Source organism: Notamacropus eugenii, chromosome 7, assembly GCF_028372415.1.
Source record: "Notamacropus eugenii isolate mMacEug1 chromosome 7, mMacEug1.pri_v2, whole genome shotgun sequence".
NCBI lineage: Eukaryota > Metazoa > Chordata > Mammalia > Diprotodontia > Macropodidae > Notamacropus > Notamacropus eugenii.
In genome coordinates, this window is record NC_092878.1 from 36,302,119 (window position 1) to 36,327,193 (window position 25,075).

General features: G+C 37.5%; 1 protein-coding gene across 12 annotated transcripts in view; it reads right to left on the minus strand.

Moving 5' to 3' along the window:
• Positions 1–25,075, minus strand: part of UNC79 (unc-79 homolog, NALCN channel complex subunit) — a 342,891-nt gene that overhangs the window by 11,528 nt on the left and 306,288 nt on the right. For all 12 annotated transcript variants that reach the window (XM_072623539.1, XM_072623542.1, XM_072623545.1 and 9 more), the window contains 5 exons: positions 16,312–16,389; positions 11,420–11,509; positions 6,656–6,831; positions 4,732–4,918; positions 1,892–2,089 (listed from right to left, as the gene is read on the minus strand). In XM_072623539.1, coding sequence (XP_072479640.1) covers positions 1,892–2,089; positions 4,732–4,918; positions 6,656–6,831; positions 11,420–11,509; positions 16,312–16,389 — 729 coding nt within the window. The remainder of the gene's footprint in view (positions 1–1,891; positions 2,090–4,731; positions 4,919–6,655; positions 6,832–11,419; positions 11,510–16,311; positions 16,390–25,075) is intronic.

A 25,075-nucleotide genomic window follows, 5' to 3' on the forward strand; every position in this document is an offset into this window, starting at 1 on the left:
TCTCTCTCACTACATAGAAAACTCCACTTCAAGTGAAAACTGGATGACCATTGATTTAGGAATGGCTAAACAAATTGTGGTAGGCATGGTTAACCAATCAATCAATTACTTGATAAAAATTTATTAAATGCTTAGTGTGAGCTAGGTACTATGCTAAGCATTAGGGATACAAAAAGAGGCATAAAATAATCCCTGCCCTCAACAAGTTTATAATCTAGTGGAAGAGACAATATGCAAATTAACATATACAAAAGCAAGCTATATGTAAGATAAATAGGAAATAATTAACATAGGGAAGGCATTGGAAAGAAGAGGGATTGAGAAAGGCTTCCTACAGAAGGTGAGATTTTAGTTGGAACTTTAGTTAGGAGGTTTAGCAGTTGGAAGAGAGGAGGGAGACCATTCTAAGCATAGGAGGAGAGCCAGAGAAAATACCCAGAGCTAAGAGGTGAAATTCATGGAACAGCCAGGAGGCTTCTGTCACTGAAACAGAAAAGTAGGTATCAGGAAATAAGGTGTAAGGAGATTGGAAAAATAAGAGAGGGCTAGGTTATAAAGGGCTTTGAATGCCAAAAAGAGCATTTTATATTTGCTCCTGGAGGCAGTAGGAAGCCACTGGAGTTTATTGAATAAAGGGGGATGACACGATTAGACATGCATTTTAGGAAAATCACTTTATCGGCTGAATGGAGAATGGCTTGGAGTAGGGGTAGATGAGGCAGGCAGATCCACCAGCAGGCTATTGCAACAATACAGGCATGAGGTGATGAGGGCCTGCGTTAGAGTAGTGGCATTGTCAGAGAAGAGAAGGAGACTTATTTAGGAGATGTTTCAAAGATGAAATTGACAGGCTTTGAAAACAGACTGGGTATGGGCAGGTGAGAGGGAGGGAGGAAGCCAGGATGACTCCTACATTAAATGACCAGATCCAAAAAGTCATCATTAAAAGGCTAAAGTCAACTTGGAAGGTGGTCTCAATTGGAATGCCCCAGGGATCTGGTCTTAGCACCATGCTCCTCATTCTGAGGAGAGTAAATATTTTAAACAAACTTCTTGGACATTTCTCGACTTCTTCAAAAGAACAATTCAGATGGAAGAAAGGAAATGTGTGTGAAAACACATATGGCCTTTTGAAAACTCTGCTCAATGCACTGAACAACCATAATTTCATGATAAAGCATGCTATCCACCTCCTGACAGAGAAGTGATAGACTCAGGGTACAGAAGGAGGCATATATTTTTGGACATAACCAATGTGGGAATTTGTTTTGCTTGGCAATGCATATTCATTATAAGGATTTTCTTTTTTCTTTTTGTTCCAATGTTTAGGGTGTGGGGGAAATAGCAGAGAGAAGAAATTTATTTTTAATTGAAAAAATGTTTTTAATATATCTATGACTTGAAATGAAGAGGGCACTCAGACCCCATTATGCTAAAATCAAGTTAGCTGGTAGTGTTACATAGGAACATCTGTGTTAGAAGAGTAATATCTGTGAAACAAGAAACCATTGAGCTTCTTTTCCCTTATGTTTTGTTCATGTATATTAGAAGCAAATAAAAATATCCCCTTATGCAGTTCTGAGGTTAATTTGGCAAATTTGGCAGTGTGGCATAGCAGAAATAACACTGGACTGGAGTCAAAAGGTCTGGATTCAGGTCCTGACTCTACCATTTAATAGTGGTAGCATTAAACTGGATAAGCCACTTAATGTCTCTGAGTCTGTTTCCTCCCTCATTAAACAGGAACTACAATAGCCATTCATCATTGCTGTGAGATTAAGATTTCCCAGTGAGTGTAAAGTGCTATGTAAATATGGGTTGATATTTATTATTATCACAATGCAATCAAACCTTAGGGAGGGATATTTTTATGAACAGGTACTGAACTCACCACTTTGTTATGTGCCATTAGCTGTAGAATGCTAGGTGTAACCCGACTCCAGAACTCCAGTGCGGTAAGGATAGCTGTAAAGCTAAATTCATTCTGATTTTGGACAGAGGGAGCAACAGCAGTTTGTTCACAGTAGACCGTCCATAGTTGAGCAAAGATAAATGCATGGAAGAGGGAACACATGTGCAACACAGATGTCTGCAAAGGAGAATGAAGGAGAGGAAGATGTTATACCTAGCCATCATGTTGCATCCGAAGGGAGACACAAGTGGCTTGTAAAATGTGGAGAAGCTATTGGAGAAGCTATGGAGAGGCAACATGTGTCTGATTCAAGCCATCAGAGGATAAAAATGTTATTCCATTCCTATGAACTTATGATTCATCCTTGTCTGACTCTCACTAAGTCAGTGGGAGTGTGTGCTCAAAGAACAAAGCAGCTCTTCAGAGATAAAGCACGCTACCTCAGCCCCTTTAATTGGCAGATTAAATCCTTTCCCTCTCCTTGAAAGTTTTGAAAAAAAAAAGAGGAACGCATCAGAATACTTCTAAAATACCTCAGGTTTCACAAAATAGTTTTCTCAAGGTAGATAGTACAAGAATTATTATCCCCATTTTAGAAATAAGAAAACTGAGACACTGAGGAATTAGGTGGATTGCTCAGAATCACTTATTAAACAAGTGGGAAAGTCTGGTTCCAAATTCAACAGTTATGCCACTATATGATGATGATTTTTAGCAATCCTCTATAAAACTTACCTGATTCATCGGTGGGATCTTTAGCCACTGAGTGAGTCTTCATGCCTCTTCTGAAGGCAAATTTATCTTAGCCTGAAGACCTCTCCCATCATACCCCACCCCCCAATCAGGCCCCTATGCCTTTGCTCAGTTTCTAAAGAGGACAGTTTGGCTAGCAGCTTGGCAATCATGGGCACTGAATTCTATGAAGGTAGAACCTGCATCATCATTTTCTTTGTATTTTCTCTAGCACCTGACAGGTACTTAATGCTTTTTGAATGAATAAGTGAATGACTATTAATGACATATACAACCTTTTGGTTCTCTTTCACTGTGGATGGCAAGGGAAAAATACTGAATTTGAAATCAGGAAAAGTAAAAATAAAAACAGACATGTTCTGTTTCCATCATTTCTTACTAGGTGATCTGGGGCCAGTCACTTCACCTGTGTAAGGCTTAATTCCCTCAGTTACAAAATGAAGCAAATGACATTTTCTCTGGTTGCCCCATAGGACCAAACAAAGTCATGGATGCAAAAGCACTTTGGAAACTACAAAATACCATAGAAATGAGACCAACTGTTATTATGCATTTTATTTTTGACTAAGTGATTTCAAGGCACCCTTAGTAAGTTCCCAAGAGAGCCTTATGTTCATTTTCCTTTTATATTTTTACATACCATCAAGTGCTGTATGAATGTGAGCACTAGTAGAGGACTCCTAGTATCCTCCTCTAATGCCTTTAGGCAGCAGAAACGCTCTTGGAGGCCATGCCAAAAGCATGCAGGCTTTACCTTCTCAATCTGAAGAGACCTGAAGGCAGTCCCAAGGACAGTTCAGAGAAGTTCATCCTAGGAGGCTGACCACTAGCTAATGATTTTCTTAACTATATCAAACTAAAAACTAAAGTTTATGCAATTTATGTTAATGAATTATAATCAAACTATGAATAATTATTATTCAATCCAACAAGTAGTTTTGTAACTAATGTGTTCAAGGCACTGTTCTGTATGCTGAGGATAACACACACACATACACACACACACACACACACACACACACACACACACACACACACACACACACACACACACACTAGTCCCCTGTTTTCAAAGAGTTTATATTCTCTTGGAAGGAAATGACATATTAACACAGGATCATAGACTTACTGAGATCACAGAAAATATCAAAGGCAGGTTTTGAAATCAGATCTTCTTGCTTCTAATCCATCATTCTTTTCACTATGTCATTTTACCTCTCAAGGTTTGCAAAGCCTGTTACAAACATTAATCTATTTAATGCTCACAAAAACCCTGTGGGTATGTGCTATTACTATCCCTATTTTAGAGAGGAGGAAACTGAAACCCAAGGAGGTTAAGTGACTTTTTCCTTGTATACATAGTATATGTCAGAGGCCAGATTTGAACCCAGATCTTCCTGATTCCAATCCCAGAATTCTATCTACCATGCCACACTGCCTATAAACAGTTAGCTGGGGGCATCAGGAAAGCTTCCAGTAGGAGATGACAGGTGAGCTAGGCCTTACAGTAAACTAGGGATTTGAAGAGTGGATGGAGTGAAGAGAAGCACTGCAGGTATCTTTAAAGCCTTGCTGATTGACCACAGACCAGGAGACAAGTTTGTGCAATGGCAAAAAGGTGGGAGACCAAATGTGGAGTTTGGGGAACAATAACTAGGCCAAATTTTATGTGCTTCTGAAGATTCAGACTGATAAAGTAGCCCATGGAAGGCTGAAGTAGAGAGGACTTTCTTCTTTATTAAACTATCATAGGGTTCTTATTATATGCTAGATAATTATTCCTTTTTGTAATAGAGACATTAGCATGTCTAGGAAGCCAACTCTTGACTGCCTCCACAGATGAAAGACACCTTGAGAAATGTAAATTGAATAAAAATTTAAGGGGAAAAAGGAATCTGGAAATTTAAACAACTTGAAATAAGGCATCAGTTGTTTTTAGAATGTACAGTGGAAGGGAAATGATAAGATGCATTCATTTTCTTTCCCAGAAGAAACATAATTGGCTGATAAAGGTTTCCATTAGCAATTTTGATGCATATGGTCTCAATCCTGTGGAAACTGCTTACCTTTGATTGCTCGGGAAATCCAATCAGGATAACGATAAGATGATCTGCAATGTGGGACCCTGCATCCAGAGGAATTGGCATACAGGGAGATGAGGGATTCAGACACACAGAGTTATGTGTGAGTGAACCCAGAAGTAGCCAGGACAGCAGGCGGATATGAGAAACACATTCAATGAATTCTTTAGGTCTGTAAGAGAAAAAGGAAATGTGTAATATATGCAAGGATTCCATTCTCTAGATGCAGAATAAATATGTGTTGAATGAGTGAATGAATTTGAATGGTCTTATAATCAATTACACAAAAAAGGAAGGGAAGAAATGTAGACTGACAAAATGATTTATATATGTACTATTCTAGTTTTCCTTACTAATGCCAAATCTCAGTTTCATGAGCAAGTAGTTACCTCCAGTTTTTCAGATTTAGATTAACTACTACACTATTTTTTTTCATTTTTCATTTTGGACCCAAGGGCCAAAACACAAATACCTAAAACAATAAAACAATAAAATAAAATACCTAAAACAATAAATTTTCATTTCAAGCAAGTCCGTATGAGGAATAAAACCATTGTGTTGAGAATTGTTCATGCATTCTTTGCTTCCTCGTGAATTTTCTTTTATTCTTTTTTAACAGTGCCCTTTCTTAACAGTTCTTTTTTTCCCTCCCCCACTCATCTCAGAAGGCTACAGTAAAGTTTAGATATGTTTCTCTATAGCTATAGATATATACATACACATATACATATATACATACACATACAGACATACACTTCCCCAAAAATATTCTACTCCTGATCTTTGTTTTTATGTCTGTGCATATCTCTTGTTTCCTATCCCTCCTACCTCCTTTTCTTAACTTCTACCCACTACCTTACCTTCCTATTACTTGCCTACCCACCTCCAAGGATCCTTCTCCTTCCCACAAATTTAAACACCCCTCAAAACCCCCTTTTACCTATTTCCTCACCCTCCCTTCTAAAGATCCTTCCCTTGTCCCCTCCACCCCCTCTACCCCCACCATTTTATTTCCTCTGAATTTAGATTTTTATATTCTTCTAAATACATATGTATTGTTCCCTCTTAAACTCATTCCTGATGAAAGTAGGTTACCAGAACTACCAGCTCTGCTCCCCCATCTAATTCCTCTGTATCAGTTCTTCCTCTTACACCACACTTGTATAAAATAATTATTCTTCTTAGCTATTCCTAAATGGTTTTACTTTTTAAATTAACATCAAGGTCAGATTAATCGGAATCTTTGTTATGAGTTTCCCAATTATTAATAAGAATATTAAACATACATTTTACATATATAAATGATAAACAGTCTGTCCTTATGAATCCCTTATAAATCAGTCACTGGTATATACCTTGAATTTCTCTTGGTTCTTGTATATCTAATCTTCTATTAAGTTCAGTTTAATCAGTATATTAGATCAAAGAATAAAGTGAAGTTCTATACATTATCTCTGATTTTCAAATTAACCAATGTGATCTGAATTTAGTTACACGTGAAATAAAGAATATACCCAATTATACATGTACAGGATTGAATGAGTAAGAGGGAGATTATTCACTGCATTTAGCCACTAGATATGATAAGTATTTGAAAGCTTTTCCAGAAGAATCATTAGTCCTTTGAGGTCTAATTTCATTGAATAAAAGCTTTTGCATTTTTTTCTCCCTCACAGCAATGACATGAAGCACTTCAGGTTCTGAGCTCAGTAATGTTGCTGAGTCATGAAGCCAATAGGCTCAGAGTCATACTGCTTCTTGACAAACCTTTGTTTCTATGCTTCACACCAATCACAAAACATTTCTACAAATCCTAAGTGCATTTAGTCACTCCAGAGAATTTTCCCTAGAGTTTCTTTCTACCTCATCCTTTTTTGGAGAAAAAAAAAGTTTGGGGGAAAAAACTCACCCTTGTTGCATTGCAGAGGGAGGATGGTAGAGCCAGGGGAGGTAGCGAATAACGGCTTTATTATCCCTGTGGTTACCTCTTGTGATTTCCATGGCTGCAATTTGAGCCAGCCCAACTTTGAGATGTCCACCAAAGGTATCTTCATGCAAAGGCTGAGAACACGTCTTCATGTGACTCTATAAAACCAAAATTTGAATAACTTTTCACATTAATATACAAAAGATTTTATTTTGTTTTTCCTTTTTTTTTTGTTAAAAAATTTTCAATTTGGTCACATGAACCACAAAATATTAGCTCTTAAAGGAGTTTAGGCTGTTAGGATGAAGCATGTTAAAGCTGGCAAAAGTATTAGAACATAGAATGTAAGCTTATGGAACATTAGAAGTGGAAGAGACCTTAAATGGAGAACACTATATTACACTAAAGGAAATTTTATTAATCCTTATTCTCTGGACTTCTTTCTCTACTATGTTCTAGTAGCCTTTGCCCTAGCCCTCTTCCTCCATAGCCTTTTCACACTGAAAGATCCCTTTGTCCTTGTATCCCCTTCCTCTGATTGGTCACTTCCTCCCAGAACCTCTATTTTAAGGACAGACCCCTATGCCAACCTACTCACTTCCTCTTTAGGCTCCACTCCTGATTCTCCAGACTTCTTTTTCCACCCTTCCCAGAGATCAGGAGCACCCACTCCCTTTGAGATGACTTTTTGCTCTTCTAAGCCATTTTGTCTCTCCTCTAAAATCCCATGAATCTCCCTCCCTCAACCCTTTTACCTAAGAACCCTGCCTCAAAATTTATAGACAAAAACTGAAGCCATTCACCATGATCTTCTCCTCCCCTCTTCTTCATCTTGTATCACTCATATGCCTTTGACCTCTACTCCCTCCTTTACCCCTGTATCACATGATGAGAAGACCACACTTCTTACCAAGGCTCAAGTGATACCTTTCTAGTTCCTCTACTTCAATAGACTGTCACTTCTGTCATCCCTCCTCTATCACTTATTTATAATCTTTCCCTGTCTACTGACTCATTCTCCACTGCCTAAAACATGCCCATGTCTCTCTATACTGAAAGAACCACACTTGATCCTTTCATACACAATATCATCCTGTATATTTTCTGTCCTTGGTGGCTAAACTCTTTGAAACTGCTATCTACAATAGGTGGTATTGTAGATAGTATTCCCTCCTCTCACTCTCTTCTTAATCCCTTATAATCATTCCACCAATAGTATTCTCTCCAAAGGTACTAATGATCTCTTAATTGCCAGAGCCAATGGCCTTTTGTTCAATCTTCATTCTCTTCAACTTCTCTGCAGCCTTTGACACTCTTGATCACCCTCTCCTTAATACTCTCTTCTCTCTAGGTTTTCAGGACCCCACTTGGTTTTCTTCCTGCCTATATGACCACTCCTTAGTCTTCTTTGTGGGATCCTCATCTAGATCATGTCCTCTAACCATAGATGCCCTACAGGTTTCTGTTCTGGGCTGCCTTCTTTCTATTTTCCTTCTATATTACTTCATTTGGTCTTTTCATGAGCTGCCATAGATTTAATCACTAAACTGAAGATTCTCAAATCTACCTCTTTGCTGACTTCCAATCTTGCACCTCCAACTACCTTTCAGACATCTCAAACTAATATCTGATAGACATCTTAAACTCAACATGTCTAAAACGCAACTTGTTTTCCCCACTCCTAACTTCTCTAATACCATAGAGGGCAATACCATCTCCCAGCCCTCGGGCTTGAAACCTAGGAGTTATTCTCAGCTTCTTATTATCCCATCTGTTGCCAAAGCCTGTCAGTTTCACTTCTGTAACATCTCTTAAATAAGCCCTCTGCTCTCCTCTGACACTGTCACCACTCTAGTACAGGCCCTCATCACCTCACACCTGGACTATTGTAATAAGGTAGCCCTGCCTGCTTCAAGTCTCTCCCCACTCCAATTCAGCTACTAAAAGTAATTTTACTAAAGTGCAGGTCTGAGCATGTCAACCTTCCTCCTCATAAACTCTAGGGGTTCCCTATTGCCTCCAAAATCAAATGTAAAGTCCTCCATTAAGCATTCAAAACCTTTCATAACCTATCCCTCTCCTACCTTTCCAGTTTTCTTATACATTACTCCCTGATATGCATCCTTCAATTCAGTGACACTTTGCTTCCTTGTTGTTTGCTGAACAAGAAATTCCATCTTGCAGCTCTGGCTATTTTTTCTGACTGTCCTCCATTCCTGGAATGCTCTCCTTCCTCATCTCTGCCCACTGCCTTCCCTGGCTTCCTTCAAATCTCAACTGAAATCCAGTAGTTTTCAAGAAAGCTTTCTCAATCTCATAATTCTAGAGTCTTCCCTCTAGTAATTATTTTTTATTTATCCTGCATATAACTTGTATATAACCTGTTTGTGCACATTGGTTTCTTTGTTGTTTCCCCGACTAGATAATGAGTTCCTTGAGGGCAGGGACTATCTTTTTGCTTCTGTTTGTATCCCTAGTGTTTAACACAATGCCTGACTCATAGTAAGGGCTTAATAATTGCTTATTAATTTGATTTGACAAGCCTTTCAATTTACAGAAAGAGAAATCTATCTAGGGGGTAGAAGTGCCTTCATTATCACTAAGCAACACTCCTCAATCATTCACTAGTTAAGTTCAACCAAAAAAAAGGACTGCCTACTAAGAAACCTTGTAATCCTGTCTGTCCCTACTTGTCTTAGGAAAAGCTGAATCTATGTGTTAAATCCCCTTGGAGCTAAAAGTTTACATGCTATTATCGCACTAAGTTACTATGTATGTAGAAACAAAAACTTAAATCATCCAAGCAGAATTTAGAGCCGTGTCCAATGTCACAGGAACCCCTTTTTTTTTTCTCTTAGGTATCTCTTCTTAGATCACTAGGTTCTTGTTGATCAAAGAAAAATTGTTTGCTGCCCAATTTTGAATTTGGCTGTTTTTTGTGTTTGGATTTTTTTCTGCATTAAGTCTAGACTTCTCCTCAGTGTTTTCAGATCTCTTCGCTCCCTAGTGGGAGGATGATGGAAAAGAGGTTGATTTACATTAGTAACTCATTCTACGCCAAAGAACAATAAAAACATCAACATCTTCATTTGGGTATTGTCCATATGCAAAGGATATTTTAAACCACTTTCCTGGAGCAGATCCTTTTCTTACACAACTCTGTCCAGCAGTCTACTTTTTTTTTATCATTACATTCTACATTATATCATACTTATTTCACACATTCATATAGCATTTACAGGAAAGGGACTTTAGAGATCATCTTTTCCAGACCTTCATTCTACAGATCAACAAATTAAGACCTGAAGAGGTAAAGTGACTTCCCCAAGGTCACAAAGATAGAAAGCATCATTTAAACCGAAATCCTCTGACTCTAAATCCAAGAGTCTTTCTTATACACTGCACTGTCTTTTCATGTAAACATCTTCCAAGAGAATGTCAGCTTCTTTGGTGCAGAAACTAGTGATCTTTCATGTTAGTATCCCCAGCAAGGGCCTGGGGTGGTGAGGAAATGTTTGCTGAACAGTAGGTTCTCAGTAAATGAATGAATGAATGAATGCATGAAAATAGACATCATGATGTAGTAGAAAGAGTAGTGGGTTTGGAGCATGAAAACCTATGATTAAGCCACAGCTCCTCTTCTTAGAGGGCTCTTCTCTGAGACTCAAGTTTCCTTTTCTATAAAATAAGGGGCTTAGAATATATGGTATCTTAAGAGCCTCTTCAGTTACTTAATTCTATATTACATCATCCATATTTCCCAAACTTATTTGGTTATAGAGCACTTTAGAGTTTTCAACTGACCAAATCCAATATCATACATACAAATATACAGATTGAATATGGCTGGGGAAATTTTGCTACACAATAGAAGAAATTAAATTTATTTTCATACAAAAATGTATATTTTGCATTCATTTTTTGAAATAAATAACTTACTATTTGTTATTTTAGAATAACACCAATATCAACATTTTCTTACAGAACCTCCTACTCATATATCACACCAAGCTTCTGGATTCCACAGAATACATTTTAGGAAATATCACTCTATACTATGTAGATATAAGGCCCCGAGTTTTATGTTTGCTAAAGGAATAGAAATAATTGAAGATAACTTCCAACTGTTATCACAATCTGGAAAGTAGGGCAGCTAATCTATGGGGCAAGAAGGCCACAGTTGTTGACAAGAGTCCTAACAAAGATGTTAATTTCTTTCCCATTCCATAGCTGAATACAGGTAACAAAAAAAAAAAAAAAAAGAAGAAGAATCTCATCCTCCAGAATGATGTTAAACTGGGCCATTATATCACAGTAGCTGAATTATGTGTTTTGCAAGGAGAGAGAGCAAGATAAGCAGATAAGATCTCTACATGGCAGAACATTGTAGCTCTGAGCTTTCTCTGTGCATCCATATTTGTGTTTTCCTATATTATATGTCCCAAAGAAAAGTCCTATGTGGTCATTGGTCTAGGCACAAACTATACCAAAAGAATGAGGAAGGATAATTCTGTCATCAGATCCATCATCAGTTCCATGAAAGCAGTATCCATAACTTCACCTCCTAAATCCTTATCTATTTTCTTGGACACAGATACTAGAGATCATGAGTCCCTGACACCAAGCAAACATAAATCGTCATGCAAACTAACCATACATAATATAAAACATTTTAAAATATTGCCCTTAAGTTTAGAAAACTCCAAAGTTAAGGCTATACAAGTCACACATATGTGTTGACCCTACCTTAAGTTTGGTTAATGTATGCATGTCAGCAATAAAGTCCAGTACTTCATTAACATATTGTCTCATGCATTCCATGGCTGCTGTTCCACACTAAAATAAAAGGACATCCATTGATTAGTTTGACTCTGGAACCCCACTTTTACCCTTTTTTTACTTCAAGGATAGTTAACCTCTCTCTTATTCTGTATTGTTGCTTAGTGAGTTCTCTTTCTGGCTTTCTGACCTACTCTGCACTACTCAAAATCATAGTTTGTTTGAATTGTATCAGTTTGAAAAGAAAATAAATTCAGACAGAACACTGGGTGAGGGGCAACAAGAATTTATGAAGTACCTGCTCTGTACCAGACACTGGAGAAACAAAGACAAACAGGAAATGATCCCTCCTCTCAGGGATCCATCCAGGAGACAAAATGTACACATGTAGTCATATGCAATATAGATACAAAGTGATGTTGAAGGAACAAGCTGGGACAGCAGCAGCAGCTGGGGAGAGGGATTGGGGGGGTCAGGAAAAATTCCACATAAGTGACACCAGAGCTGAGTCTAGAGATTCCAAGAGGCATGTGTTAAGGAAATCCATTGGTAACTGGATTTTGCTTATAAAATTCTAGATTATAGAATTTAGACTTGGAAGAAACCTAGGAGATTACTTAATTCATTTATTTCATAGGTGAGGAAAAAGTGAAATAAGCAGCCCAAGGTCACATAAATCACGTGGCACAGTCCAATTCAAATTCATATCCTAACTTCAAATCCAGTGGTTTTTTCCCACTACTCCATACTTCAATATTTCAAAAAGTGGTTATTTCATTGGTTGGGATACTCCCTACACCAACATGGACCTTAACCCTTCTCTGCCATAGCATAAGTTTTCATGAGTGGTTTCATGTGGAGACCAACCTTCTAGTGATGAGCACCTTGAGATTTAGTAGGGCTAGTTCTTGGATGACAGATGCAGCCTAGTTGCACCTGTCAGGGTTTGCTTAAAAGCATTGCCTTAAAATTCCACTCTGATAAGGCACTGGAGGAGAACTTCAGTGGAGGAACTGGTTGTTATTTAGAAAAGAATAGGTTCTTTTAATGTAATCAGTTTTTCCAAATGTGCAATATTCGGCCCTCCCTGACCATCTTAGTATATACCACCCAATAAAAGAGTGACTTGTCATTACTATTGTGACTCTCCTACATAAATGATGAAAAGCACCATGGAGAGTTTATCAGTAGGCTCTTCTACCGGTTTCTGTTTAAGGTATTTTTCCAAAGAAATCATTCTCACCATGTTTACCTCACTTTTTTACCTCAAAGGTCAAAGGCATTGACCTTTCCCTTTGATAAAAGACACGTATGTTACTGTTTACCTTCTCCTCAGGATAAGCAGCAGGTGAAATAACAATGAGATAGGAAAAGAAATGGCTGCCACTCTTTTTCTTTCATGTTAGCAGGTAACTTGGAGAACTTTTTAAAAAGAGACAGTAAGTGATAAAAAACACCACTTTACTTAGTTATTTAAAGATGTGAAACTACTGCCTCTCCATGCAAATGCAATGAATTTAACATGTCAGGGACAGAGGGGAAATGCTCACATAGACTAACTGATCAAAAGTATGCTGCGGTCTCTATGTGACATTGGCTATAATATAGTTCAAAAGTGCTTAACTAACAGTCCTGTGGAGACCTACATTTTCTTAGGGGAATTTGAAATCTGAAATACTTAATCCGCTCACCAATTGACTCTCATTTCTGTGTATTCATTTAAGTCTGAACTATGCTGAACAATATCACCTTCTAGTTTTTTCTCCAATGTTATGCCTGTCAGTTTCTATGGCAGGGTAACAAACAGTAAAATAGGGTCACTGGCATGCCTGCCTGTCAAGGTACCATTCCATGGCAGCAATGACTTTCTGTTTTGTTCTTTAAGTCAAATGACAGAATTATAAAAGGTTATTGAATATTGAGCCACTAATGTAGAAGATGAAGGGATTTTTCCCAGTTTGTGCCATCCTTTAGATCTTTTGCACAGACAGTGCAAACATGAAAATCTGCTCTCTACATTTTCTGAAAGTGGTTGTTTCCTTTCATCAGCAACATGTTATGCCATACTGATCAGGTTTCTATAACAAAAAAAAATATTATAGGAGGATATGTAGTTAGGATTTACCATATAATTCAAAGCTACAGAAAAGGAAGGTTGAGAATTTACAACTACTTAGTTACTTTCAGGCTCACAGGTGTCCAGTTTAGAGAATTCAAACCCCCAAATCCAATTTGGCATCTGATTTATCTGCCCGAGTTGGTTATTTTTATAAACCAAATCAGAAAACTGCCAACACTTGCACTTTCTGCTTTGTAAGCGCACCCATGGCCATAGACTTAGAAAATATAAAAGATTCAGCCTCATTTGTCTTTTCAGGTTTATCAACTGACTGATTACACTAGAAAAATAATGATGTTAGAAATTTGGTTCTCTGATTTATAATCCCAAACTGCAACTTGAAAAGATTCATATCTAACTTCCTCCAAACTAATTTTATAAGAATCAAATAATTAAGATTTAAAAGGAATTCAAAGTGTTTCAGGAAAAGGTACTAGACCAGGGGTGGGAAACCTGTAGCCTCTAGGTCACCTGTGGCCTTCTAGATCCTTAGGTGTAGAATTTTGACTGAGTCCAACTTTCACAGAACAAATCCTTTTATTAAGGGGATTTGTTCTGTGAAGTTTGGATTCAGTCAAAGGGTTGCACTTGAGAACCTAGAGGGCCACATGTAGCCTCAAGGTCGCAGGTTTCCCACCCCTGTACTAGACCAACAAAGGACTATAGTTTCTCCTTTTTGCTTTCTTCAAAGATAATGTGAGCACTTCCACTTAACTTTGATACTTCAAAAGATTTATGATTTCACTGGAGTGGATATACTCTCCATTGATTAAGATAATAATCTCTCAACAGTTTAGTAGACAGGAAGCTTGGAGAAGCAGATAGTGCTGGACTTGAAGTAGAGGAGACCTGGATTCAAATCCTGTATGAACATGTGCAAATCAGTTAACTTTTCTGAACCTCCATTTCCTTTTCTGTAAAATGGGGATAATGATATCTGTCATACCTTCCTCACAGGTCTGTGGTAAGGTCTAAAAGAGATAATGCACATAAAGTGATCTGCAAACATTAAAGTGATCTATAAATGTAATTCTAACGCAGCTAGGTGGCATAATGGATAGAATGCCAGACTTGGAGTCAGGAAAATCTGCGCTCAAATTCTACCTTGGACAGTTATTAGCTATGCTATTCTAGGTAAGTCACTTAACCCTTCTATTCCTCAGTTTCCTCATCTATAAAATTGGGATAATAATAATGCCTACCTCTCAGGAATGTTGTAAGGATCAAATCAGATAAGATACACAGAGACAGACAGACAGACAGACAGATAGACAGACAGACAGACAGACAGATAGATAGACAGACAGATAGATAGATAGACAGATAGATAGACATAGAGAGAGATGATGTATTTATATTTAAAGTGCTTTGCAAACCTTGAAATGCTATCTTCGTGAGTTTCTAGGGCCAAACTCAAAACAAAACACCTAATGGCTAACCTTCTGATGATTAGTCTCTTTGCACTTGGATAAGCTAATCCCGCACTAGAACCCTATGTGAAGCCTGTCCCATTTAGTAGGACCAGATAGAACTTATGACCCAAGGTTGCCTCAACACAATGAAAAAGCATCACGTAAGGTCTTTTTTTACTGTTGTTCAATTGTTTCAGTCATGTCTGACTCTTTGTGACCCCATTTGGGATTTTCTTGGCAAAGACATTGGAATGGTTTGCCTTTCCTTCTCCAGATCATTTTACAGATGAGAAACTGAGGCAAACAGGGTTAAGTGACTTGCCCAAGGTCACACAGCTAGTAAGACTTGATTTGAATGCACGAAGATGAGTCTTTCTGATTCCAAGCCCAGTACTCTGTCCACTGTGCCACTTTGGAGCAGAATATTTTCCACTAGTCAAAATTGCAGTTTCTCTATTGTCAACAAATGTAGGTAACATTCTGACTATCAAAAGAATTCATTTCAAATCAAATCAATCCAACAGGCATTTCTTAAGTACTACTCTAGGTAGTAGGTATATAAAGACAAAAAGGAAAACAGTACCAGACTTCATGAGCTTACTTTCTATTTGACATGTATCTGTGTAAAAGAGCATATACACAGAGAAATAAATACAAAATATATACAGCTTAATTATGGTGAGAGGTGGGGGAAAGTACTATATAGAGACTAGCAAAGGTCTTACAAAGGAAGGTTCCATCCGAGCTAAGCTAGGGAATAAGTATTTATTCCTACAGTAGAAATTGCTATTATAGATGTATTTCTCTGTAAAAAATTTAGATATTGAGAGACAGTAAAAATTCCCACCACAAAAATAAATACCTGTTTTGATAACATTTATTGATAATGGAAAAAACTGAATTCTAAGATGGAAAGTTGCAAAATTAGTTGAGGTATTGCTACATATATGAATTTTTCTGGCATTTTTCTTTAACTGAATGGAGTAAGTGAAGTCATAAAGAAAGAATTTTTTTAAAAAAGACAACTTTAATGGAACCCTTAGATATTTCTAAAGTTGGACGACAAATGATTTCCTATAACAACTGAATTGGTTTCGACATTCTAAACAGTCTCTTTTGGAAATGTCAGTGTGCTACATCCATTTAAATTTCTACTAGTGTTCTTCTAACAAATGAAGCAGGGCTATTTCCAGTACTTACAACTTCTGTGAAAATGAAGAAAAGTAAAGAACAAGCTAAAAATCTTTCTGGGCTAAAATATGTCTATTAGCATGGAAGTTAGACCCAAAGTGAAATGCAGTACTTGATTTAGGGAGTTCCAGACTTACTCCAGGCATGGATGCGATCATCTGCTTGTGCAGGATTGTTGACTCAGCTAGTTTGGTTCCAGCATCTGCACAAACAAACTAATAAGAAGATGAAAGATAAATTATTTTTCCAAGAGTCCTTCAACATTAATAAGTAATTCATTATTTTATTAGCTCAATTCAAATTCATTAGTATTTATATTCAGAGCAGTCTGTGCTGGATACATCCAATCTTTTAGTCATTACAAACAAACTCATTTCTATTGAAAATTCAGCATCAGTTAATATAAGAATTTTTACTTTTAACAGAAGTATTAAGTAAAATAAGGTTCAGATACTCCATTAGAAATAAAAAAGAAGACACCATGGAGCATATGTTAGAGCTGAATTTAGGATTGTAGATTTAAAGTTTGAAGGGATCTTAGAGGTCAGCTAGTCCTACCCCCTCCTACATAATTTGCCCAAATTCAGATAAGTCCTGAGTAGAAGAATTGGGATTCAAATCCTTGTTCTCTGATTTCAAATCCAGCGTTCTTTCCACCATACTATACTATATCTCTAAATGTCAGAATGACAGAATATGGAATGTTAAAGTGTAGAAGTACTTTTGGTAATATCTAATATAACAGTATTATTCAAATGAGGGAATTGGGACCCAGAGATGGGAAGGGAGTTGTGCAGAGTCATACAGTGACAAAGTCTGGGATCCTCAGTCCAATGTCCTTTCCTTTATACCATGGTGTTTCCAGGGGTTATTGGATTCTTAGTGTTTCTCCAGCTTAAATTTATGGTCAGGACTTCTGTTACTAGACTCTAATTTCATAAGGAAAAAAATCAAAATAACAATCAGCCTTGGCATTCTTTTTTATTCTTGTTCTCTAACCTTCCCCCTTCTCCTCAGAGGATCTACAAGGAAAATCAGTTGTTGCCTGAGTCAGTGATCAGTAGGAAGTCACTAGATCATGATCAAAGTTCAGCAACCAACCTTCTTTTACTTCATCTAGAATTTTGTGGGGCCTTGTTTGCCACTCGAACAAGTGCAGAACATTCAACTGTTGGCATTTTTTGAACAACCACTGAATTAAACACAAACAATAATTGACAAAGTCTGCAGAGCTTGGATAGAGGAAACAGCTCCATTTAACATCATTACTATCACCATCTGTTCTCCAGATGCAAAAATTATTGGAGTCCTGCTCTACTGCTCTGCAGGGAGTTTAGACAATAATTTTTTTAGATCACAGCTCATTCTTTCAGTGTTATAAAGTTTAAGAATCACATGCCTCACAAAAGCCTTATGACACATCTTGAGGCAGGTGTGCGCCCAATTGTGGGGTAAGTGGCTGCCTACCCCACAACAGAGGATTGTCAGACTCCATATCCAGCTGACCCTATCTAGATAGGTGAGACAGGACATTTTCATTCTACCCAAAGGATACTTCTTTTTTTTCACCATCATCATCAGATTGATTGACTGATTGACTGGTTTATTTAGTGGGCTAGACCTGTGATTTCTTTGCAGTATGAAAATTACTTCCATACTAAGGGTATGGAAGTTCATACCACAGATATAGATTGGCAACTTCTCTAAAATTAATAGTCTTGAAGAGTTACCAAGGGAAGAGAAGTTAAGAAACTTTCCCAGGGTCACAAGCTAATGATATATCAAAGGTAGGACTTGAGCGCAAGCCCGTTAGACTTTAGAGTTAACCTATTATCTACTAGACTATACGACCTTCATTAATCTTTTTCTGGGTAATTGTTCTTGATTCCTACAACTAATAAGAGCTACACATTTCTGAGAAACTAACCACCTTTCCAATCCTTTCCATTTCAATATTTGAAAGAAATGAAGATGGTTACAGGTATGGTTTTATAACTTATGTTCATATTCATTCATTAGTATTTGATATATCTCCTCCACTAAAACATTAGTTCCTTGAGGATAGGAATATTCCTTTCTAAGTTCCTTACAGTACCTTCTATGGTATAGTATGTCAAATATCATGGGTATTCAATACATACCCTTATTATAAAGCCATATACTATAAAAAAGAGTATCTGATTAAATGCTTGTTGAAGCAGTCCTAAAATCACTGTATATTATTTTAAAATAATGCTTTGTTATAATAGAATAAAATATTTTGACCTACTTTTTAAATTCCTGTGATGTAAGCAGTACAGATTTATGATATTTATTTTACAGATGAGGAAACTAAAGCTCAGAGAGTTTAAATTTAAGGATCATGAAGCTTGTAAATATTAAGAGTCTAGAATGGAACCCAGATATCCCAACTCAAAGGTCATTACTTTTTCAACTATATCATTTTGCCTCTCTACAAAAAAAAAATAATTAATTACAATACCTAAGAAAAATGAAGTACTTCAAAGCAGAGGGGGATGATCTTTTCTCATGTTGTAATTATAACAAAGACAGGATCCATGTTTAAAGCAATTTAAGCCAAGGGTTTTTAACCTTTTTTGTGTGGTGCGGCCCCTTTGGCAGTCTGGTAAAGCCTACAGAAACTTCCTCAGAATAATATTTTAAAATGAATTAAATAAAATACATAGCATTACAAAGGAAACCAATTACATTAAAATACAGTTACTCAAACATTTTAATATGAATATTTATGCCACAAAATACTGAGGTAAAGAAATAGTGGTAGGGGGCAAACGTTAGGCAGTGCCTGGTGCAGCATTCCCAATGCACTAGACTTAGAGTTAACAACCTTCAGGTTGAGTCCTGGCTCTACCACTTACTAACCATGTGACCTTCGGACACTGACTTAATCTCTTTGAGTCTCAGTTACTCTATCTGTAAAATGGAAACAATAATTCCTGTTCTATCTACTTTATAGGGATATATTGAGGATCTAATATGAAAATGTATGTAAAATTTTTAGTAGCAAAGTGCTTAAATCAATGTAAAGCAATTAATATTCTTACTATATCTCTCTAAAGTTTTAATTTTCCTGAATAAAACTAGAGAACTAGTTTTACTGTCATAGTTAAATTTGGCTACAAAAACAACAGTCCTGTATTTTCAGAGTCGTCAAAGAGTTTCTTTAAGATTGTCCTTACTTCATCACTCCACTAAGCACATAACTTGGGCCTGATTCCAGTACAAGGAAGACCAAAGATACTGTGCCAAAAAAGAGAAATTTCCAATACTGGCCAAAGTATTTAAGAAACAAGCATGTAGTAATGATGAGGGCAGTAGAGCTGCCTCTGCCAGGATGACATCTCCCAAAGATGATAACTTATAAACACTTTCAGAGTTTAGACTCTTAAAAATGCTTTGATCAGAAAAACCATGGTTACAGCTAACTCCTTTTACCACAAAAGAAAAAACTGAATAAAGAGATGTCCCATTTAAAGTGCCAGGCTCAGAATCATATAAATTCAATTCAATGAATAATTATTAATCAGAAATGAAAAATGATAGCTAACATTTCAGTTAACATCTAGAGGACTTCAAGATTTGAGAAGCATTCTACAGGTGTTACCTCAATTGGTCTTTAAAACAACCCTAGGAGGTAGATGCTATTATTATCCTCATTTTTAGATGAAGAAATTGAGGCCAAGAGAGATTAAAAGACACATAAAGTGTCACAGAACTGACCTCAAACTCAGGAAGACCTGGGTTCAAGTCCTGCTCCTTTCATGCTAGCTGAGCAAGTTACCCTGGGCAAATCACATAATTTCTCAGTGACCCAGGTAATTTTGTAAGACTTTAAATTGCAGAGCAGACTCCTGTCTGCATTAGCAGATAGTGTTTCCTCTCTGGGTCTGCCCTAAAACAAAGAAATTACTGTCAAATCTAAAAAAAATTCAGGACCTTGTGCTTATACTTATGGGAAGACAAATCCTGCTATAGCATACACATCTCTTAAGGAGCTTACAAGTCAGTCACAGGAAACACACATCCATAAATGAGTCAAGTCACTTCAACTATTCAAACCTCATATGAAAAATGAGAGAACTGGACTTAACATATTTCTATGGTCCCTGAAATCCCCAAATAAATCCAAACATCTATGAAGAGCATTACTAACTAGATACAAGTAAGGAGGAGATGATGAACACAAAATAGGAGCTAAAGGAGGAAGAGGATTGCCAAGATCAGCCACCCATTGCTGAAAACTGAGGAAAACTCAAGGACACAGAAAGTTTTGACAAGGAAGAGAATGACCCCAGGGAAACACACCAATTCCAAGGAGCAAATGTCTATATCCCCTTCCTTGGGGAGCCAATCCAGGGCAGTGCTGTAAGTCAACAGGGATCCACATGCCTCCAGGAGGAGGCTCTCTTTATTCTTTAATGGTTTCAATATTCTGGATTTGTGGAAATGCAACCACTTAAGTAAATGCCCATAGTTATAGCATCTGCCATTCTTATGCATTACACTAGCTGCAAAATAGCACACTAATCACATGAAGCTGTCAAGTCATCAGACATGGTTTGAATTAACAGTACCAAGGTGCAAGGTAAAGTTCCAAACCTATCCTAGCTAGCACTAAGCAAGTTAGATGAAAAAGTTGCTTTAAAAGTAATAGTGTGACCCTGAGAGTGTTGTGTTCCTTCTATGAATTGCTGGCCTTTTCAAAGGATTTTTGTAAAATGGCTAACCCTCTAAAATCACATGAGAAATGTGAGTTATCATCTCTGTTATTATTATTCCTTTTGCATATCAGTATAAATCATATAATTTCTAAAACTGAAGAGGCAGCTAGATGTAATAGAAAAAACATAGGACTTAAAGAGCCAGAATCACAGAGAATGATGACCCACTGACTTCAAAAGCAACCCATTCATATATAAATAACTGGAATTGTAAGGAAGTTTTTCTTAAGATCAAACCTAAATTTGCCTCTGCTGCTTTCAACCATGAATCCAGGTTCTGCTCTCTGGGGCCAGACAGAATAATTCTAATCCCCCTTCCATTAAACAGTTTTTCAAATATGTCAAAAAAGCTAAGAGTCTTTACTAGGTTTTTTCTAACTTAAACATCCCCATTTCTTTCATCCAGTCTTTATCTGGCATGTTCTGGAGACATCTTTCTAGTTGCCTTTTTCGGGATACTCTTCAATGTGCTGCTAGTACTTCCTAATACATTGCAGGAATGAAGATACTAAAGTTTTAGTCTAGGTTCTGACATATACTAGCTATATGACCAAGGACAACTCTTTGAGCCTCAGTGTCCACCTCTATAAAATGGGGATAATAGTACTTGGGACACTTGGTCTCCAGGGATTCTTGGGGCAAAAAGCTTTGGAAACCTTCAATTATATGTAAATGTGACTTGTTATCGTTAACTAAACTAGCAGAACTTCAAAATGACCAAATGTTCAAATATGATTGCTTTTTGAGAAAGTGAGTCCCTTTCTGAGCAAAGACTCCTACCGATTGTCAAGAATGTTATTGAGAGAATGCCTCCCCAGAGTAGGAGTTAAATGTAATGACCTTTAATGGCCCAACCAACCCTGAGATTCTGTGAATCCAAGATTCTACACCTCTCTGCTCATTTACCAGAACTAGATTGAAAATTTTTTTCTCAGCTACAAAGAATTTCCCCCATTACAAAGACAAAACTAAAAGCAAAGAAGGAAAATGATGACTAACATAGAAGAAGAAAAAAATCCTCTTTACTTCCAAATAAAATATAGTAATAATGTCACTGTAATAATGCACTCCCCCATGAAGATTACAAAAGAAAGACATCCATTATGTGCCATTATCAAATGCATTCATTATATAAAATGCACCAAAAATAGCATCTCTACCTCAACTCTGAATATAGTGATCAGCTTATTACTAACTCATCTAATATTAATAACCTCATGTCAATAGTAAGCACTAGAAATGCCTGCAGAGTGAGTTAATGTAGGTGCCACATGCAATACTGTGGAATTCCTTTGTCATTCAGCCCACAGTAAATCTATCATTAAAAGAAAGCCTTTCTCCCACAGGATATCTAAACTTATGAGTGAAGCCAGAGTTAAGAGCTACAGTGTGGGAGTTTTAGATGAAAATTAACAGAACTTCTCTGTTAGGCACATAGTAGGATCTCTGTAAATATTAGATACACTGAAGTCAATAAGCATTTAAGTACCTACTATATGCCACCTCGGATAAAAAGAAAGGCAGAAAACAATCCCTGTTCCTAAGGAGCTCGAAGTAAATATGCACACAACTACGTATGGCCCAGATATACAGAGGATAAATTTGAGTTAATTTCAGAGAGAAGGCACTAAATTTAAGAAAATTAGGAAAGACTTCTTGCAGAAAGGAGGACTTTAGATAAGACTAGAAGGAAACCAGGGAAATCAGAAGCTAGAGTTTAGGAAAAAGAGAGTTCCAGGAATGCAAGTCGAAATGCCTTTGGTCAGAAGATAAGTGTGAGAAGCAACAAGAAGGTTCAAATGTAAAATCCTAACACGTAAAAGACAGAGTACAAAGGAGACAGGTTATAAAGGGCTTTGAAATTCTTCCTTAAATTGAGATGATGTTTACCTACCTATAATTCCTTCCTCCCCTATCCCCCAAAACACAAGGGTTCTCTCCTCTGGGTCTAAGGAGAATAATGAATTCAATCACTTTTTTACATGACAAACTTTTAAATATTTGAAGATACTGCTCATGTCTTCCTCCCAGGCCCCTCCTCCTAAATCTTTTCTTCTATATTTTAAATAAGCTCATATAACATAGTTTGGAGTCCAAACACTAGCTGTTATCCAATTTTTGACACCTTCTAGGTCATCAATGTGCTTCCAAAAGATTTCACATCTAGAACTGAACACAGCACTTTAGATGTGGTCTAGAAAGAGCTAGCTGGCACAGTGGATAAAGAGCTAGATCTGGAGTCAAGGAGAAATCCAGACTCAGACACTTATTGGTTGTATAACTTTTGGCAAGTCACTTGAGTTTTCCGCCTCAGTTTCCTCAGTTGTAAATGATGATAATAATAGCACCTGCTTGTCACGATTGTTGTGAGGATAAACAGATAATATTTGCGAAGCTGCAAAAACTAAAGAACTACATAAATGCTTGTAGCTAACCAGCACAGAGTGGAGTGGGATTATTGCCTCTTTCATTCTGAATATTTCTTCAATATTTCAATAGTTAAAACTTCTCTAATACCATCAGTGTGGGTATTCCTTCCATCAATGTGAATAAAAATGCTTCTATATAATTCAGAAGATGCACTTGTGAGATGTTGTGACATCATCCTATTGCCAATCTGGTGACAAGCCCATCTGAATGGTCTGGTCCTAGAAAGCAGTAACATGGTTTATCACTAAGCTTGTACTTTTGTATGTAATGTTACTGTCATTTTAGCCTAAAACCACCAACCCTCTATGGCTTGACAAAAGGCTTTATGAATTATAGTAGATGAAGAGGTTGAGGGGTGATCATGGACCCCAAGATACCGACAGTGCGGGTCGTGCTCGAATGAATTCGACTCAAGCCTTCTTAAAGCCAAAGAAAACAAAGTTTATTAAAGATTCACCAAACTGGGTTGCCTCTTAAGGAGCCTAAGCATTTGTGATGCTTGTATTCACAAGTGAGCCAGATAGAATCCCAGCTAGACAGAGTCTGAGCTGGATTGAATCTGAGCGTCTTCATGGAGGCGAGATGGAACTTAAATACAGAAAAGAGTATAGGAGGGATCTGGGGGGTGGTCTGGTAGTCCAGGGTGATGGGAGGAGGGGTTTAAGAAGGGTCTTGGGGAGAAGTCCAAGGAGGGAATCCTAGGAGGGTCTAAGGCTGGAAACAGCTGGAGGCTATCAGGAGATATCAGACAATGGAGGGTTTGGGTGGGAAGCAGGTGTGGAAATCTGGAGATCTTGTTAGGGGCTGTATGGGAATGGATACAGATCTTGATGGGAGTGGTCGGCAACCTGGGGAATGGGGTTTTGATGGGATCAAGAGTGGGGGGGCGTAACAGAGACCAGAGTAGAAAGGCCATGGGCTTTCTGAGACTGCCGGAACAAAGGGGAAGATTAGATTTGGAAGGCCAGATTAAGTGGGAAGATTCAAGGGGAGGTTAAGGAGGCTTCCGGCGTCTGAACACACAGACACAGACACACACACAGAGACACACACACACACACACACAGAGACACACACACACACACAGAGACACACACACACACACACACACACACAGAGACACACACACACACACACACACACACACACACACACACACACACACACACACACACACACACACACACACACACACACACACACACACACACACACACACACACACACACACACACACACACACACCCCTCCATCTAGCGCTTAGCCTTATGGTGACAAAGCTCTGTCCATGCTTAGCTAAATTAGTCATCAGGCAACGAAGTCTGTTGCCAGGGCCTGTACTTGAATGCTGTTCAACCTGCTAGAACTTGATGTTGGTATAACTTTAACAAAAAATCCAGGGTTATCTGCTACCATGATTAAGTATCAACGAAGGCTTTTAGTTATGGAGCCCAAGAACACACTGTTTTTGGCTGCTATGTTACTTTGTTACAATAACAATACTCAAGTTACAATAACTAAAATTTTCTCATGAGATTTACTTTTTAGTCATGTTCTTTTCCCTCGAATCCCACACTTGAACAGATGAATTTTTAACCTAAGTGCATCATTTTACATTTATTTAATAAATTGATCTTTGTAAACTATAAAACTATACAAATGTGAACTTTTGAAAAACTAGATTCAGCCCATCTTTCAGACTGTTAAGAACTTTAATCAAAGAATGTCA